This window comes from Thamnophis elegans, chromosome 8 (genome assembly GCF_009769535.1).
Source record: "Thamnophis elegans isolate rThaEle1 chromosome 8, rThaEle1.pri, whole genome shotgun sequence".
In the NCBI taxonomy this organism is placed as follows: Eukaryota; Metazoa; Chordata; class Lepidosauria; order Squamata; family Colubridae; genus Thamnophis; species Thamnophis elegans.
The window spans coordinates 29665822-29682573 of record NC_045548.1 but is presented as its reverse complement, the minus strand read 5'-3'; the positions used below and the strand labels follow the sequence as shown (position 1 = coordinate 29682573).

Here is a 16752-nt window from a genome sequence, read left to right as displayed (position 1 = left end):
AGTTAATGGGCCACTTATTCACTATTTTTCTTTATACTGAATCAGCATTTCATGACCTTCACCTTAAAGTTATGCTCTTATGGTATCTTAACTGCTGATGACTCATTTTTTCATTTTATAAAAGTAGATCTACATATTTTATGATAGAGCAATGTGTTCATTTAGTACTATATATACTGGGTTAGCCAATTATTGGCTTCTAATTTGTGTTGGACAATTATTGGCTTCTAATTTTGAGCGTGAAGCCACATCTTCCATAAGTGTGGCTTGTCCACGGTCACTTTATGATAATGTAATGAATGCTCTCAGTATTACATTTTCAAATATACAGTTTTCAAAAAAAGTGAGGATATACCCAGGAAATGAAGTATGTCTTTATAATATCATGCACACACAATTATTCATTAGATTTCAATATTGGCTTTATTTTGTACAAGTCTAGGTGGCATACATAAATTGTCCCACTTCCTATTTTCCCCAAAGCAACAATCTAGTGAAGTGAGTTGGAAAAAGTAATTAGCTTAAAATCACCCAACTGACTTTTGTGCCTAAGGATGGATCAGAATTCATGATCTTCTAATTTCTAATCAACTATACAGTACAAAACTGATGTAAACATCTTTTAATCTAATAAAAATGATAAGGCTTTTCAGGCCAGTGAGGTCTAGGAAAAAAATTCAGAAAAGAAAGAAAAGAGGAGTTTCCAGTGAGCCATCATGGTCTCACTTCTGGAATAGGCTGAAAATGGTCCTTAAATATGGGCTTTGGTCTGCTAAAATCTCTCCAGAGTAAGGAGAAATTGCAAGATTATCCATAGGTACTCCAGGCAGCTGGGGGTGGGGGGGGGCGTTGTAAACAGATGGCAGGAATTGCTTTTTTGCTGTTGGCTTGCAATTAGCTGGGAGTTGCAGGATTTCATTGTGCTTATAGCCATTATAGCCATTATAGTAATGTCGCCTGTATGAACTTTAAGGTTGACCGAGGCTCACCTCTTAATCACTGTGGATTTAATTTTGTTTTGGTTTTTTGGTTTTTTTCAAGATTTTCTTTTTAAGATTGAGAACATTCAGACTGGCAAATTTTATTTAAATCATTTGGTGAGTTTTTTCAATCCTTTAAAAGCAAAAGGGTTAACTAAAAATATAAACATATGTAACAAAAAGTGTTTTTGGAATGTACAGCAAAAGGATGATTAATGTTGGCTTTAGAAAATTTTAAATAGATTAAGGGCTTAGATGGGCTTGATTTTAAACTTTGAAATTAATTGAAAGAATTGTGTTTATACTTAGAAATATTTGATATGATGACTTTGCTTTGTGATTTTGTGACACAAAATTGGTTTAATGGGTTTATTTTTAATTATGAATGGATGTTTACTAGGATTGGATGGTGATGTCTGGATGAAGAGAGGGAATGGGAGTATATGTTTAAATACGGTAGAAATGGAGATAAATATAAAAGGAAGGATTCAAATCAGATGTTAAAAATACAGTATGTAATAGTTATGTTATTTCTGATAAGCCTTAATGGAGTCTTGCTGAATAATGTGGAGATATTTAAATTTTAGAGATGGATTTATAAAAATTGGGGTGATGTATGGGATGAAGAGATGTTGGTGTTACTTTAAGAGATACTGATAAATTGTTAATGTCAACTATGTTTGCTGGAGATGAAGGAATTGCTTTTCTCATTTTTCTTTTTTACTCTGCCTTTTTTCTTTTTCTGCTCTTTTTAATGTTTTACTTTTTAATATATTTATGAACAATGTAGGTTGTACTATTAGTTTTATCTGCATAATATAATTTTCAATAAAGTTATTGGGGGAAAGACAACATCTTAAGTACATGTAAAAGTGGTAAGGAGCAAATACAATCTTCTGGAGGTTGTGACTGTCCATACTCATAGTGGCAGATCTTTTGTGTGAGTGGCCTGGTCCACATTCCCACAATGCCTATTGGGTCATAAAAGTACACTATGATTTCTATAAAATGTATTTTCATGCATGTTTGTAGATAATATATACAGCTGTGTTTTCTGATTTTTCCAGTATGTCTTATCTGTCCTGAAATTCACCTATCCAACGCTTTTTCAAGGGTAAGAATAATTTCATATATACATGGAAATAAAATAAGCAATCAATGGGGATTGAACCAGAGAGAAGCTAATCTTTGTACTGCATGTATTTTTCCTGACCTGGAGAGCTCTTACAGTATTACAGTTACCTAGTACCTTTCTGGACTACATTTCCAGTCAGTAAGCCTGATTTCTGACCTTCCAGGTTATATTATATTGTATCATTACAATATATCCTAATATCCTAATAACAGTAAGTTATGGGAATAATTTATGAATGCTTTGTTTTCACTTCTTTTGATCAGCAATAAGCAAGACTATCCTGATCTGTAGATGTGATGTGCAAACATGGTTTGCATACTATACTAAGGTACGGTTTCATATCTGGGCTGAAAAATTGAACAACACTAGATTGCAGTAGAGATACATAAAACTCTTAACTTTGTTACTACTGACTAGCAGTAGCAGCCTAGATATGGTAGCTCTTATGCTCAACCATAGTTCATAAAAAAGCCACTGTTTGTTAGATTTATTACAATTCAGTAAGCTTATGGTGTCTTTCATAACACATTACCTCAAACTGAACAAGCCCAATTTGTATACATGTGAATAGGGAAGAAGAAGAAAAACAAGCCATTAATTCTTAATATTACAGAGCTTTTGGTATATACCGTATTTTTCGGAGTATAAGACTGAAAATCGGGGTGCGTCTTATACACTGAATAAAGCATTTTTGGCCTCCTGAAACCCTGCCCTGTTTGCACAAATAGCGGTGCATAGCCTTTAGGAGGCTTCCAGACTGCTCCTGGGGGCTGAGGAGGGCAGAAATGAGTAAAAAACAGATCATTTCCCCCACCAGCCCCCAGGAGCACTCTATAGGCCTCTTAAAGGCTATGCATGCCCTTGAAATGTATTTGTCATTGTGTATCTAAGGTCTCTTAGTTCAGACAGTTTATTTCTGTTAGTACTTACCCAGTGTTTCAACTTCATGATTTAACTTAATCTACATACTCCCAGAAGAAAGGGCTCAGTCTTTCATCACATGTGGTAGACATATAAAAATGTCTTTGGTATCATTTACAAACATATGTTCTTTGATAAGGAGTGGTCATTGAAGTGTTCATTCCCGTTGTTGAACATGTGCTTGTCCACACTCTACCACTAATAGTACAGGCCTAGGAAAGAGTCCTATTGACATCCTATTGATGTCCTAAGGGGACTCCTACATTACTGAATTAGATAAGTAACTTTGTTCCTAAGCTCCTTAATAATTTGGGGGGGAAAACATAATAGTAATAAAAAAACAGCAGGAATCCACAGGAATTGCAATATCAGCACACTCTGAGATTAAAAAAATTTCTAGCCTCTGCTGCTGGAAACTGAAATTTGGCATCCTATACATTGTACAGAATCCAGAAGCCTCTGTTACAAATTATAAATCACAGAATTTTTTTAACTTATATTTTTTACATATGTTGTACAGGTGGCAGACACTTGTTGGTGGAATTCTCTTACATGCTTCCTGGAAAATCGGCTGGGTTGAGATCAGCACCAGTTCAAGGTATAGGTGAAAGTGCAGCATAAATAAATAAACCAATGTTAATAGATAGTCTCTGAAGTACAATATTTAGATTAATACCCATTGAGAGACATTTTATTTTACCATATATTTTGATTGTATTCCCATTCCACCTCCCTTAATATTACAAGAATTCTGAAGTGAAAAATTTTTTAAAGGCATTTTTTAAAACTTGCTTTTATTATTGGGATGTTTTATGTGCAATAAAACAAAAACAAAAGAGGTTTGATCATGTCGTCCTTGCCATCTTGACTATTTTAACACAGTTATCTGTGACTTTTCTCGTACATTCATGAAATTCATGGTTCCTATTTTGGTCAAGCATGTTGCATGATATGTGCACCATGAGTGTTTTTCTACCACTAAAATTGCCATTAACATTGAGTAGATTTCTCAAGTCCATAAAAATCTGCTTTTGAATGTCAGATGCTATCTAGGCCTAAAAACACTAGCAAACATAACAACCCTGTTTCTAGAATATCAGCAACATTCCAGGCCCTTCAGTGAAAAGCTTTTTACAATATTTATTAATTTGGATTATTATTTGACAAAGGCCAGGTTCCCTAAGGAAGGAAAATCAAGCTTAACATTAAAGAAATAAATTTATGCTGGCTACCTTAGAAATATGAAAATATTTTCAGCCAATTATCCAGATTTTTAAACATTCTATAAGTAGTAGGAGATTCATATTGATTCCTGTCAGCATTATCAATTTCGTTGTATTTAAGTACAATGACAATAAAGATTATACTTATTTATCATTTTAGTTGTACCTGAGAGTAGATACGGGTGGGAGTAGGTGGTTATTCATATGCAAATAAAACCCAAACCGTAGTATAATTTCATGCAGTAGATGTTCAACTTCTATTCCCTTATTCTAATGCAATCTTTTTTTCTAGTTGTCCTAGACAACGTTTTATTTTTTTCATGCTTTTTCACTCGCTTTTTGTCATATTTTATTCCATGTAAAATACTGCAATTTGGAATAGTGCACAATGCCTTTTGACTGGTGATATTCCCTTAAGTTTCAAAACATGACAGTCATTTTGTTCATCATTTTCTTCACTCTATTTTTTTACATTTAGAGCTATGAGTTTTATTCCACTAGGTGTCAGTGTAATTTAAGCCAAAGAATACCACTGTTATGCCATAGTTTAGCAATAAAAGCATCTATGTTCAATATATCTTAAAGGAAAAGGAACTTGCTGTATTATAAAAGTCAACATCATCACTTTTGATTAAATCTAAAGACAAACAAGCAAGCAGACAATGCATAAGAGGAGTTTTTCATTAGATTATCAAAAGGGCTTTGAAATACTTTGCAGGCTGTTACTTCTAGTATTATGCAAAGCTGAGGTACTTGACAAAATTCACTTCCTATCTCTGTGTTAAAGCAATCCTGTCAACCAAAAAAAGGTTATAGGCTTTCAATAGTTGTGGAAGAAAGCGTTGAAACAGTTGTATGACTCTTCCACAAAAGACACCTGCTTTAATTAACATACTTTGTGATGCAATCTCTATGGCTCCTCTGCAGAGGTTTACTAAATTCTAAAGAGACTTCAAAGGCAGCTCCATGTACTGTAGAGTGTATAACAGTAAACCAATTACCGTATGTTTTGAAGTATAAGATGCACCCGAGTATAAGACACATCAAGATTATGAAGAGGTGAATATAAAAATATACCTCTTCTTAAATTTTGTGAAAAACAGGGCATGCAGAGAGTTTGAGAGGCCTGCAAAGTGCTCCTAGGGGCTGGGGAGGGCAAAAACATGACACGAAGGGATTTGGAAGGTGAAAAACAGACCCTTTTTTTGCAAAAAGCGGGACATGCAGAGGGTGTGGGAGGCCTGTAGTGTGCTCCTGGGGGGGCTGGAGATGGCAAAAACAAGCAAAAGATGGCCCGGTTTTTGCAAAAAACAGGGTGTGCAGAGAGTTTAGGGGGCCTGCACTGCTCCTTGGGGCTAGGGAAGGCAAAAACACAATTTTTGTGAAAAACCAGCATCTTTTCACTTGTTTTTGCCCTTCCCAGACCCCAGGAGCATTCTACAAGCCTCCCAAACCCTCTGCACGTCCATTTGTGTGAAAATGGATGCACGGGGAGGGGTTTTGGGAGACTATTCAGTGTATAAGATGCACCCAGATTTTCACCCTCTTTTTTGGGGGGAAGGAAAGGTGCTTCTTATACTCTGAAAAATATGGTAAATGGTTACATAGATGATTAGATAGAAGAGCCAAGGTGGCGCAGTGGTTAAATGCAGCACTGCAGGCTACTGCTAGATCAGCAGGTCAGCGGTTCAAATCTCACCGGCTCAGGGTTGACTCAGCCTTCCATCCTTCCGAGGTGGGTAAAATGAGGACCCAGATTGTTGGGGGCAATATGCTGACTCTCTGTAAACCGCTTAGAGAGGCCTGAAAGGCCTATGAAGCGGTATATAAGTCTACTGCTATTGCTATTGCTATTGCTATGATTTAGACTACTTAGATTTTTATATGTAAGTAGAATTCTCCATCAGCACATTAGCTAAATATGCTAAAAGATACAGTTCCTTTCTGAGACTTGAGCTGATTTGTATGTATTAATGAAACACCTCAATGATAAGAAACTTTTCTTTTTGAGGGAATGTGTCATTAACATAGGCAAGACCACTCTCTCCTCATCTTTGAATGGGCCATTATCAACTTTTCATACCTGATTTTTTCTTTGACTGTTCCTTCATTCTACAACCTTGATCCAATTTATGGCTTGCTGAATTTTGCTTTAGAGTTTATCACTTAGTGTAATTGAGCAAGTGGACTAATTATTTGGGATACAGGTTTATAACTGTAACACAGCGGTGCTTTGAAGAGTAAATATATTTGAATCATTCTTGAGCTTAGAAACTCTCCTACAAGGCATGTAATGCAGCCTTGTAAATTCAGATAATAGGAGTAAATTTTATGTAAACAATGGTTAATTTATTCAAAAATGTTAATATCAATGTGAAAGTCAATTGCTGTATAAGACTGCAATTATACTTCCTCAAAGCATTCTGTCTTCTTCTATATTTCTGTGTGACAGTTAACATACAGTACAGCCTTCATAGTTTTGTCCCACAATTCCTCTGATTATCAACTGGATAATCCAATTCAAGAAGAATAAACAAAAATGTAAAACAATGATTGAAACAGTTCTTAAATAATGAGTTTTTTCTTCTCTTCAACCATTTTTGTAATTTGCTTTTCTCAAAACATACAATGAGGAATTGTTGAATGAACCACTTTGGATTTCTTTTAGTTTCTTATTTCTATTCATGTTATATTTGATTCACTGGAATTGCAATTATTTTATTTGGATGGTTGTTTCTTTAAATGTATGCATAAAAAACCTAATATGGCATATTTGTAGTTCTTTTCATACATTTTCTATATTCTTTCATAATCCAGAGTTTTATAATAGTTTCTGAGCTGCAATGTGAAATTGGGATAATTGTGAATTTTAAATTATTTTTCAGTTTAATTATCTTTTATATTACTAATTTTCTCTGTATTAATTGCAATAACATTGAAAATGATCATTTTATAATATTTCATAATTTATTTTCTGTGCAGCATGAATTGAAATATCCAAGAATTGAAAGTTTGCTTTCAGTTAGGTGTCAGGTTCCGAAGGGATAATGAAACCAGCCAAACACAGAAATAGTTTGAAATGCAGTTTCTATTCTTCCTACCGCACGAACTGACCAACAAAGCACTAAGGCAATGAATAAATTGTCAGAGCTGCCACCCTGTGCTTCCCACCACCTTTTATAGCTATATTGGTAATTAAGATAAGGTGCACTCGCACACCCATCACCTTGTGACCCAGAGCAAAACCACCCAGCAATTAATCATGGATTGTTAGCATGATTTTCTTCAGTTTGTGTAGGTGGGACAGTGAGTCTTGGCAGCTGGCCCAGTCCTCTCCCCACTGAATGGCAGCTCCAGGCCTCTGAGCTGGCCGGAGCTGACATTAGGTATATTAGGTATATATATTCTTTGAAATGTTTCTTTTCCATTCTGTTCCTTTGAATGAACAGGCAAAGGCGGCACCTACCTATAGCAACCTCAAATAGTTTCTAAATGAGCTTGACTTTTAAGCTCATTAACAAAGGAAGTCTGGAATTGCTTTGTGTTTGGATACTGGTTTTTTTATTGATGCTTCTGACTTTTTCATTGAATAGCTTTTGGCAAGCTTCATTGTGAAAAAATAATGAAACTGCAGTTTTGATCTGTCACCTTCAAGTCACTGACATAGTGATGCTTTCTGTTTGTGCAGTATTACATATTTCTTCCTTACATGTTGAAAATATACAGCCCATAGCTTCTATGGTACATAGTCATTATAGCAGACTCTGATTTTCACCATTGTATGGTTTGGTCCATAAGAAGGATTGCTGCTAAAGCATTTCCTGTAGTTGTAGACATTCTTTCCAACCCTCTTGGCAGTACAGAATTCAGTTGTTACATCATGGGAACAACTTTTGTGCCCTTTTCCATTGCTTCTTATATGGCCAAAGATTCTTAAAACTTTACACTGTGGTCAGTGATCTCTATGGAGGTCTTGTTTTCAAGCTTGATGCTTTATTTTTCTCCCAGCTCAGATGACTCTGATTATTTACGGAGGCATCTGATTGGATTTTACCAACAGTGTAATTACTGTTGCTTGATTAGTCCTAAGGAAATTTATCTGGACCAATGTCCTTAAAAGGAATGATAATATTCAAACTTATGGTTAACCTTATCTGGTTATAGGGTAGTAAGGGATTCCAGCATATGTTAATTAACAATTTGAACTATAAATCAGGTAGCAATCATTTAAATGAGCTAAATTGGATTTATGTCTAATCCTTGGATTTAAATTATAAAACCCTTGGATTTAAATCAGTATGGTCAACAATTAAATATAAAGCAAATGTTTTTATTTTATTGAAACAGTTTGCCCTTTGTCTGACTATAATATAAAGTGTTTTTATAAATGCACTGCTTACATAGTGTTCTTGAAAATACATTTTAAGGCACTTTTCAAAATATGATATAAACATTAATAAGGCCATTTGAATACACTCACACTTTATGCATACACACACATATATACTTATAATAATAAGATAGTTATCAGAAAATGCAGACACAGATCTATGTGTTACCAAACTATTCAGACACCATACTTCCTTGGATTTATTTTAACTTTACTTATTTTATTCTCATCTAATCAAAGTGATGCTTGTATTTTTCTTTGGCTGAAATTATTTTTATTCAGGAAGAAAAGGATATCCTCTGAGGTTCGTAAATAGAATCTGATGATATGAACATAAATGAAGGATGATTATTATTATTATTTGTTACAGGTCTGAAGTATTATCATGGCTTCCAGCTTCTGCACTTTTTGTGGGTATTATTTATTCAGGTTCCAGGGCATTATCTAGATTGGTAAGATATTCAAATAGTATTTGGCATGCCTTTTTATTAATGTTTTGCTACAAATGTCACATAGGGTTGAAGTAATTAAGATTACCATAGTTAAAGACACATGTAGCACATTGAAAATTGAATAGATAGTTCTAGAAGTCATAATAGGATTTATTGAACAAACAGTACACAGTCAGTAAATTCCTTTTCTAACTTCCAATTCTGCAGAAAATCTGTGCAATTTGACTGAGCTTTTGAATATGCGTGGCATGGATTAATATTATTATTATTAAACATATATTATAAACATATTATTCATAAAGTGGTGCCCAATACACATAATAACTGTGAAAATAATTCCATCAGTGAATTGGTCAAATTCATCTTTATTACCTTGCTGGCCTTTAAATCAATGGATGGTCTTAAGTGAAAACATACATCTGTGTTACAAACCACTCATACAAGAATTGTGAATTAAGTTATGAAAGCATGAAGGTCAACATTTGGGCTCAAATTCCTGTCCTCGTCTTAAATCCTTTAACCCTTCATCATGAAGGGGGGGAGATAAATGAAAGGATTCCGACAAAGATGTTTTCGGCAGTTGAAAGATCACAGATATTATTCAGAATGCTGCTGTCAGAACAGAGCCTAAAGGCATATGTTGGCCTGCTTGTTTCTTTGTCTGAGGTTTGTAATGAGATGGAGTCTCATCAGATGAATTGATCAGATGAATTGATCAGATGATGGATTTGGAGAGATAGGAACTGAAACTAATTGGTCCAACGTAATTTCCTTTCCGAAAGACTAAAAGGACTAAAATGACAATCAAAGACAATAAACATCTGGTGAAAGTTAACTGAACTAGGCAATCTGGAACCATAGTTGGCAAAAAAACATTTCTCTTGGCCCTATGAAGAGTCAACAGCAAAAGAGAGATGAAAGGTGTGTGTGCATAAATGTGTAAATTTGGCTGCAGAAAAGAAAAAAAATGTAAATTCTGATGTCAGATTTTCTAGGATAACATTATTCTAGTGTTTCCTTTCATTGTGCTCTAGTTCAAAAAACTCATGCTTAGCCATGGATCTTCCTTCTCTCTCAGCAACAAATATGGCAACAAGCCCAGCAGTGGAGCTGTGAGCTGCGTTTGTTTCCGGGTTTTTTCTTTTTCTTTTCCTGATTCTTCCAGGCTTGTTATCTCTGTGTCTTGTTCATTTGTTTTCTTTAATACTGGTTCTCACAGGTTCCCAGGTAATTAAACAAAACCTTTGCAGTTGTGATCTCTTAGATTTACTCACTCCTGTCCTGAGCATACTATGTATCTTCAGTTAACTTAGAATAGTAGAAGAACAAATGCATTTTCCATTGAAAACATTTGCTAGACTCAAAATATTGAAAAACACTTCAAAGAGACCTCATATCTAAAAAGATTTTCTTATGTTAATTTGTCTAGACATTCAGTATTTCAAACTTCCCATGTTTCCATTCCATTTTTGGAATAAGAAAATGAGTTGAGTTAGCAGAGAAAATCTGCGGTACTATACTGTATACAATTCCCTCCCTCCTTTTTGGTGGCTCAGGCTATCAATGCCTCTTCTGATGTAGTCACAATACCATCTCTTTCAAAGATGGAGGCAGGTCTATAATCACTGCAACTTTTCCTCACATCAGGGATACCATGTGATAGCTCTGAGCATCGGCAGTATAAAGAAGGTCTTGATTTCCTCACTTTTAACTTAGACATCTTCAAGTATGTAGCAAACTTTTTCAAAGAAAACTGAAGGAATACTTTTGAGAGGCCTATCAAATGTCTCCCTTTAGTCCCATCAGATGGGGAGACAGTGATGGGCAGCTTGATTCATAGGGTCTGCAATGCTAACTTTATTGATCCCATTTTCTTTCCTGGCAGCCAATTCCTATCTTTCTTACCTTACACAATGCTGCAGATATTATATTTTATGGAATGGAAGTCTCAGTGCACAAAGAGGTATGGAGAATTAATTAAATAGCCTTTATACCCCTGTATATCAGGTTTCTGTAGTCGCTTTGTTAAGTATATTCTCTTAGGCTAAATATTTCAGACATTAATGCATGCAAATGGATTAAATGCAATACTTTTGCATCTGCTAGGCATTCTATTACCACAATGTGGGATATATATAATCTTTGGAGGGAACACCTTCTCTTTTCATTTGTTTGGGTAGCTGGTGATAGAAAGTTTGCTACCAGCATTTGCAATTGTGATATATAGGATCCCTATAGATTATTTTTTTTAAAATTAAGAGATATATATGATCTGTAGACAACTGAATGCCTAGTCCAGTATATTGGTGAAGATGCTAAGGAAACACAGCCTGAAATCTTTGAATAAGTTGTAACCTTTGAGCTAGTTACTCTTAGAGCTTAGCACATGTTCCTGATTGTGAGGTAAAATAAATGTTGTTCTTCTATTACTGAACTCATAATAATTGGAATTCCATCAGAAAACAGGTGACAGTTAAAAGTATGGTAAAGGTTTCTTTCATTAATCATGTTTTGAAAGTGAGGTTTTTGATATTATTGTATTTTTTTTCTTAACAGCAGAACTCCACCCTAAAACTCTGCAGGTAAGTTTCCAATGTTTGTCCAATGTAGAAATGTATGGAATTTCACAGAGACAGTACCTGAACAATTGATCCTCTATTTAATAAAGAGTTAGGACTGTTCATCATATATTATACGGTGATGAGAGCAAGTTTGAATAATGCAATACTCAGTTTAGTGCAACTTGTGAATTGATACCAGATCATGTTTAATGCAACTCAGAATTCAATTAATGCAAGGTTAATGTGAGCGCATTTGAGACAAACACCTGTGCAATTGAAGTTGGGGTTTAGATGTTGCTCATCTTCATATGTGCAAAATGGAGAAAAGGACGATTCAATGGAAAACAGTGCATTAGAACAGTATTTTTCAAACTTGGCAATTTTAAAACATGTGGACTTCAACTCCCAGAATTCCACAATTAGCATAATAAAGTGATAGAAATATCACTTCAAATGGTGCAAATTCGAATGATGGAACCATTTTTGTGAAATTCATTAACTGCACTAATTGAGATCTACTTATGTTGGTTGCAATATATGTGGCATTTTACTTAGTTAAACATCAATCCTGTTAAAATCTATTACTAATGTACATAGTGTTTATAATTAAAAATACGATTGTTTAAAATATTATTCCAGACCAGTCTTTTTTCAGGATTATAATTGGGCTTCAATTTGCATTTGCATCTTTCAAAATTTGATAGGGTGGTTTAGTAATAGATTTTCTAGTCTTTAATTCTTTAATGCTGTTAATATGACTTTGCACTACATCCTACAACATCTTGAATCTTCAAGGACCTACGCAATGATCCTTTTTGTAGACTTCAGCTTGGCATTCAATACCATCATTCTAGATCAGTGATTCCCAGTGTGGCGCCCAGGCCCCACAGGGGGGCAATTTGATTTTTAATAGGGATAATTTGAATCTTGCTTAAACCAAGTTAATGACCTTTTAGGCTTGAGTAGAGTTCACTTTTTGAGTAAAGTAAGAATTATATGTCACAAGGCATCAGGATTTTTAAAGATGCTTAGGTAGGGCATGGCCAAAAAAAGGTTGGGAACCACTGTTCTAGATATTATTCTAACTAAACTGATTCTACTAGCTATGCCTGACCACACTTGTAAGTGGATCATAACTTTCTAACAGACAGGAAGCAACAAGTGAATCTAGGCAAAATCACATCAGATACCTATACAATTAGCACAGCCCCCCTCCCCCCTAGGGCTGTGTGCTCTCTCCCCACTTATTTTCTCTATATATACAGTGACTGCATCTCAAGACATCCCTCTGTTAAAGTACTGAAGTTTGCAGATGATACAACAATGATTGGTCTCATCCGAGACAAGGGCAAATCTTCGTACAGACGGGAAGCTGAACAACTAGCCTTATGGTGCGACCAGAACAATCTTGAACTAAACACACTCAAAACCATAGAATTGATGGTAAATTTTAGAAAAACCCTCCTCTACTACCACCTCTTACAATTCTAGACAACACATAATCAGCTGTAGAGACTTTCAAGTTTTTAGGTTCTGTAGTATCTCAAGACTTAAAATGGACACCTAGCATCAAAAATATCATCGAAAAGGCAGAACTAAGAATGTTCTCCCTGTGCCAACATAAAAAGGTCAGACTGATCAAGGAACTGCTAATACAGCAATACAAAGGAATGATTTGTGTTACGTACAGGCGTATGTTATTAAATGTACATGTCTTTACATGCTCACCGCAGATTGGTTGCCCAAACACCGGGAAGTTTAAACAATTATCATTGGCTGGCTGGTCTGCCGGAGCTCCTGCAGAGCACAGTCACTTACTCTTGAAATAAAAAGTGCCTCTCACCTGCTGCTTCTCACCGATCCAATAACTTGAGTCTGTCATTTGCACCTCTATAACTGCTTGTTTGGCACTGCAACCAAACAAGACAGACGCAGACTTCAATGGATAGTTAAAACTGCAGAAAAAACAATTGCTACTAGCCTGTCTTCCACTGAGGACCAGTATACTGCATGAGGCAGAAAGAGGGCTGTGAAAATATCTACAGGCCCCACACATCCTGGACATAAACTGTTTTAACTTCTTCCCTCAAGATAATGCTAAAGGGCATTACACACCAGAACAACTAGACACTAGAGCAGTTCCCCCCACCCCCATGCCATCATTGTACTGGGATATGTTGACATATGTCTTAACTCATTCAAAAAGAAATTGGAGGAGGATAAGGAGATGGGGCAAACAGGAAGTATGGGTGAGAAAGAAGATTTCTTTGTCAAGATAGCATTTACCGTATTTTTTGGACTATAAGACACACCGGAATATAAGACACACCAAGGTTTTGAAGAGGCAAATAAAAAAAAAAGTTTTTGCACTCTGCAAACCTCCCAAAAATGGCCCGTTTTTCACAAAAACAGGCCCGTTTTCCCCCCCAAAAATGACATGGATAGCCTTTAGAAGGCTTGCAGAGTGCTGGGGGGAGGGGAATGAGCAAAAAAATGACCCATTTCTCACAAAAATGGGCCCGTTTTTTGTAAAGGCATGGATAGCCTTTAAGAAGCTTATAGAGTACTCCTAGGGGCTTGGGGGGGTTAAAATTGAGCAAAAAACGGGCCGTTTCTGCTCTCCCCAGCCCCCAGGAGCTCTCTAAAAGCTTCCTAGAAGCTATGTATGCCCCGCAGGACCATTTTGGTGAAGGTGGCAAGGTTTTGGGAGGCTAAAATGCTGTATTCAGTGTATAAGACACACCCAAATTTTCAGCCTCTTTTTTGAGGGAAAAAGGTGCATCTTATACTCTGAAAAATACGGTAAATTTCAGTCCAGAGCATTCTTTCTTACTGCCCTCTGTTTAAAGTCCAAAATAGTACTAGGGAATAAATAAATAATATTAAATCTTTACTTCTGTCTTTTCAAATATAATTTTTCAGCTGTCTTTCAAATATCATTTTTCTCCAGACAACAAAACTTAAAGTACATAATAAAATCATTCTAAAACAAATATTAGAAGTGACATTAAAATAAAATACAAGAAATATGGTAGTCAGAGGAGCAGTAAAAAGTCATTTCATTTTAAAACAGGGCAATTTATCAAGCAATTTAAAATTAGGGTTGTGCTATGTTAAATGGAAAAAACCAGAGGTTTTTTTGTGCACTTATCACCACTGTAATTGAGCCCCTCCATCTTGCTGGTTGTCTTCCACCTTTCCCAGCATTAGAACCTTTTGGAATAAAGTGTCCCAGGTATGATAATTTCATCCTGGTCATTTGTGCCTCCGGATTGATTTGGTCAAATTGTTTCCTTGGGTCTCTATGATATTCTCAGGAGTCTTGTCCAACACTAAAAGTTCAAAGGTGTTCAAAGGCATCAATACTCTTCCTGTCAAGTTTCTTCAAAGTCCAACTTTTGCTTCCATGTTATAACAACAACAACAACCAATGATAAATATAAGATTGAAGCCAAGCTGATTAAATTAATACATTAGCACTCGTGTCTGTGGAGATTCTCTTCCTCAGGAGAAAAAAAAAACCAGTCCAGTTGTCTTTTGAAAAAGCAACTTTGAGGCATAAATTAGCACTCAAAACTCTGGTCAGCCATTAAGTCCTCTGGGGATTTTGGACCAGATACTGTTTCAAAGGATTTTTATGAGAATTAAAAAAACTGTGGCAGGAATGACATCTGCACTTTCTGATCTTGTTGGAAGGAAGAGTAAATGTTAACATAAAAAGTATATATTATTTTTAACTACAGTTCAAAATAAAAACATATAATTTTTTGGAATCTCTGGTGCTAAGTTGCCTTTTCATCTTTAATTGCAGAGGGCTGATTCTTCTGGTGGCTGCAGGAGGGCTGCCTTTCAATGACCCACAGGTTAGTTCAGTGATGGGCAACCTTTTTGGCGTGGTGTGTCAAAAATTGGCAAAAAATCGAGCATAACTCGCGTTGTGTGTCACTTCGACAAAAACATAATTTTGCGCAATTTATAGTTGCTGCTAATGGCGCTCACAGTTCCCGTTGGCACTCCGCTGTTCCCTGCTGTGGTGCGGTCGTAACCGACAGTCCCAGGAGTAGACTCTCTGTGCCAGCCTGACTAGAGAGAGGCGCGCACTGTTCCCGCGCTCCTCTCCTGTGGGTCCTCCCTCGCCGCGCTGATGACGTGTGTGCACACGGCACGCACGCCTTACCAGCAGCCCCTGCGCTCAGAAAGGGGCGGCGGCGATACAGTAAGTGAGTGTGGGCGGGGGAGATCACACGTCCCGCCCCCCCCCGTTCCTCCAGCACAGATTCTTTCATCCTCGGCGGCCGTGCAGGAGCCAAGGATGAATCGCATGAAATCCTGTGCGTGTCACCCCAAATGGCTACGCGTGTCAGCACTGACACGCGTGTCATAGGTTCGCCATCACTGGGTTAGTTGTTTTGAAAGAAATCCTGAATTGCTATGAAAAGCAAACTCTCTTGTAACAGATGCATGAAATAATGAGAGAATGAACTTCACCAAGTGGTTTGAACTAAGGAGTATTTTACCTAGAACAGAGTTTCTCAACTTTGGCAAGTTTAACATGTGTGGACTTTGACTCCCAGAATTCTCCAGTCAGCATGCATTTTAGCCCACTGCATTTCAGGCAGTGGGCAAAGCAAGTCTACAAAAAGTGTATATATTTGTGGCCCCTTAGAAGTATTACATATTGCAATACTAAGTTCAATGACTTCAAACATATGCAGAACATCATTTTCATTGTGTATTTTAAATTTTCCATTTCTGATTCACTGTGTCTAATAATGCATGTATTTTATAACCCACCCACCCTGAAATTGGATGCATTTTAATATAGTATTTAATTTAGATTTTAGATTTTAGATTTTAATAGCATTTATAGGCCGCCCTTTTCCCTGAGGGGACTCAGGGCGGCTTACAATAACAAGGAAGGGGAGTGAAGACAAAACATAAAAAGAAATGTGCAATAACTGAAAAATACTAAAAACACAACATTCTCTCAGCATTCGGGAGGGGCGGAAGAGTTTATCCCCAGGCCTGACGGGCTAGCCAGATCTTGAGGGCTGTACGGAAGGCCTGGACTGTGGTCAGGGTACGAATCT

The 16752-nt window shown here is 36.4% G+C and overlaps 1 protein-coding gene across 7 annotated transcripts in view; it reads left to right on the top strand.

Annotated features, from left to right (window-relative positions):
- The window catches only part of TMEM241 (transmembrane protein 241), a 47228-nt gene that overhangs the window by 1340 nt on the left and 29136 nt on the right, over nucleotides 1-16752 (top strand). For 4 of the 7 annotated variants that reach the window (XM_032222678.1, XM_032222682.1, XM_032222676.1 and 1 more), the window contains exons 2-7: nucleotides 2048-2094; nucleotides 3557-3634; nucleotides 9020-9101; nucleotides 10987-11064; nucleotides 11658-11683; nucleotides 15474-15525. In XM_032222678.1, the coding sequence (XP_032078569.1) occupies nucleotides 2048-2094; nucleotides 3557-3634; nucleotides 9020-9101; nucleotides 10987-11064; nucleotides 11658-11683; nucleotides 15474-15525 (363 nt within the window). The remainder of the gene's footprint in view (nucleotides 1-2047; nucleotides 2095-3556; nucleotides 3635-9019; nucleotides 9102-10986; nucleotides 11065-11657; nucleotides 11684-15473; nucleotides 15526-16752) is intronic. The other 3 variants (XM_032222677.1, XM_032222680.1, XM_032222679.1) reach the window with 3 other exon arrangements.